The following is a 3206-nucleotide window of genomic DNA, read 5'->3' as shown; positions in this document are numbered from 1 at the left end:
ATGTAGCTGAGGACCTTGAATTTTGTATCCCCTTGCCTCTACCTCCTAAATGCAATAGGCAGACTTGCACCATCCCCAGAATTATAGGGTGTTGGGGATTAAACCCAGGCCCTCGTGCATGCTCAACAAGCTGTCTGTCAACTGAACCACACCCCCAGGTTCCTGTCTTTAGAAAGGAATGGTTCCTAGGTCAGATATGGATTTTGGGTGGATAAGGTGGAAAGCTTTTGCAAGTTTCAAAGCCATGAAGTGCAGAAAACACCAGAATACTGAGGGGTTAAACTTTGGGTATTTTCTTTTTGCCATAATGAACACCTCAATAAAAAAAAAAAAGATTAGTTTTAAGGTATAAACAGTAATTGTATATATCCATGATATTTATGTAAGTTTTGTATATGTTTATAACGCGACCTGATCAAGATAAGCTCTGTCTTTGTGGTGACTGTGTGCTACCACGTCTGGCTTGTTTTCCTTTGTTTGTTTGTTTGTTGATTGAGATAGGTTCTTGTTTTGTAGCTGAGGCTGGCTTCCAACTCATAATCCTCCTCCTTCAGTCTTTTGGGTGCTAGAATTACAGCTGTGTGCCACCACACTAGGCTTATGGGTTTTTTTGCTTGTTTGTCTGTGTGTTTTTTTGTAAGAGAGAAAGAGAGAGTGTACGTGTTCATGCAGGCTATGGTGCATGATCAAGATAACTTTGGAAGTCTGTTTTCTACCTCTATGGTGGATTTTGGGGGTTGAGTTCAGGCCCCACAACCAGGGCTGACTCTGATGAACCATCTCATTGCCCTGATTTACAGCTCTTAATTGGCTTTTTTTTTTCCAGTTCATCACTTTAACCACTTGACTGTGACTATACAAGCATTGGATTTTCTTTCTGTTCTGCAATCAGCCACTCTTTTTTGTTTTGTTTTGGTTTGATTTGGTTCCTGGTTTTTTGAGGTAGGGTTTCTCTGTTTAGCCCTGGCTGTCCTGGAACTCACTCTGTAGCCCAGGCTGCCCTCAAAGATCCACCTGCCTCTGCCTCCCAAGTGCTGGGATTAAAGACTTGTGCCACCACTACTGGGCTTCAGCCACTCTTTTATTCCATAAAATAAACAGTAAAATAAAATTTATTTATAAAAATAAAAAGCGCTCCCTTGCTTCGGCTCCTTTAGAGTTGACTATGAGGGAGATCGTGCGATAGCTGTCTTTTCTGCATCTGGCTTATTCCATTTCGTGTGGGGTGCTGTTCATGTGTGTGCAAGTGTGTGTGTGTGTGTGTGTGTGTGTGTGTGTGTGTGTGTGTGTGTTCATGCGTCCACACGAAAAGCAGAGGTCAACCTTGGGCGTCATTGCTCAGGAGCCCCCACCTTGTTTGGACAGGGTCCCTCACTGACCTGTATACAACTCACCAATCGTGTTAAGCCAACTGACCAGGGATCTGCCTGTCTCTGTGTCCCCAGTGCTGGTGTCACCTGAGTTACGTGGGTTCTGCACACTTTATCAGTAGACAGCAATCTCCTGGCACCTGGCTCATTTCACTTAACACGCTGTCTTATGCTATCACCTCACAGGTCTGAATTCTGTGCAGAAAAGGAAGCCCTGGCAGAAATAAATGAAGCAAGCACAAGGCAGGTAACCTGCGCACCCGGTGAGGGAAGGCGGGTAACCTGCGCACCCGGTGGGGGAAGCAAAGCTGTGGCCATCTCGGGAAGATTTAAATGATCAAACTCCGGAGCCTCCTCCAGTCTCTCTTGGTCTCAGAGTTCAAATTCTTCTCCAGGTCCACGGCTTGTAGCAAGCTAAAAATGTACCAGAGACCCTCAAACAAGGACACTGTGGGGAAAGGTTTAGGAGCACACTGACGGGGCAAACAGTGGACGTCTACATCTGGATTTTTGTAAGGACTTAACTCATGGACGCTTTAGGGTGAGTTTAGGAGAAAAATTTATAATATTTTCTTCACAAAGTCTGTCCTTTGTGATTTTACACCCTATAATGCTATTCAGGGGGAGAAAGTGGTATTATCATAGCATATTATATCAAAGCATATTATATCATATTATCAAAGCACACTTTCCTCCCGCTGAACAATTCATATACACTCACTGATAAGGCCTATCATTCAAAGGACCTCTACTTAGCATGCTGTCTGATGCAGCGCTGTAAACTGTGCCGTTCTAAGAACCATCCCCGCCCTATGGGTCATTTTGAATATGTGGTACTGTATAAGGAAGGTGGCCTTTCACCCTAACGATTGGCAGACAGCCCTGAGTTTCCTGCGGTGCTTTATCATGAGCTCCCCAGCTCCCCACCCCCACCCCACTCCCAATGCTAACAGAGGGCGCCTCCCTTGATGGGTGCAGAGAGAGTGAGTCTGCGGGGTTCATGAGATACACGTCAGGCTGAGGCCACTCCAACCGCGCTCCAGTTCCATGCAGGAGTAGACAATAGAGCATGGATGGACAGCAGGTGACGTAGGAAGGTTTGCACTTATTCCTGTGTATGGCACATCCTGGAGCAGCCCACTAGAGTGAAGCCTGCCGTCTTTGTGTAAAAACAAGCATCATACAGGTCATTGCTGGTGGGGAGAAGGTTAGAGATTCCCCTGGACAGAATCTGAGGCCTCCTATAGAAACCCATCCTGCTCTCCCGTAGAGACAACAGAGGGCAAGACCATCACGGTGGCTATGACTACGACAGCCACCGAGAGCAGACAGCCGACTACTGTACACTGATTCTCTCTGGGCCATCCTTGTAACCGTCTTAAAAGGTGGGGGCTGTCAGAAGTATGAACAGGAAGCTTACAGATTTTTCTAAGATATTAAATAGCTTCTCCATAGACAAATCAAATGCTCTCTTGGAAAAGACTGTGGGATGAGCAGGAATATAAAAATTAAAGAAAAAGTGTGGGCCCTGGAATAGAGGCCGGATTCTGGTTCTGTCAACTAAATTCACTGAAAAAACCTGAGCAAATGATTTCACCTCCATAGACCAAATCGTCAACAAAAGAGAGAGGTTAGGAGCTTCTATTTGAGTAAACGATGGATCATATCCAACAGCAGAGACGTAAGCATTGGCTCAACTGTTTACAAAGCTAAAGTATCGCTTGCTTCACACGACACGAATATGAACTGGAGAACCAGGCATGGTACTTCATGCCTGCAATCCCTGAGGCAGGAGAACTCAGCATTAGTAGTTTTAAGGTTAAATCTGTGTGTGTG

General features: G+C 45.4%; 1 protein-coding gene across 1 annotated transcript in view; it reads right to left on the bottom strand.

The window, feature by feature from the left end:
* The window catches only part of Dram1 (DNA damage regulated autophagy modulator 1), a 35636-nt gene that overhangs the window by 14854 nt on the left and 17576 nt on the right, over positions 1-3206 (bottom strand). Inside the window, exon 3 of the mRNA XM_026784499.1 lies at positions 2791-2852. Coding sequence (XP_026640300.1) covers positions 2791-2852 — 62 coding nt within the window. The remainder of the gene's footprint in view (positions 1-2790; positions 2853-3206) is intronic.

The sequence above is a fragment of the Microtus ochrogaster genome, chromosome 24, assembly GCF_000317375.1.
Source record: "Microtus ochrogaster isolate Prairie Vole_2 chromosome 24, MicOch1.0, whole genome shotgun sequence".
Classification (NCBI taxonomy): Eukaryota; Metazoa; Chordata; class Mammalia; order Rodentia; family Cricetidae; genus Microtus; species Microtus ochrogaster.
This window is presented reverse-complemented; position numbering and strand designations above follow the sequence as displayed.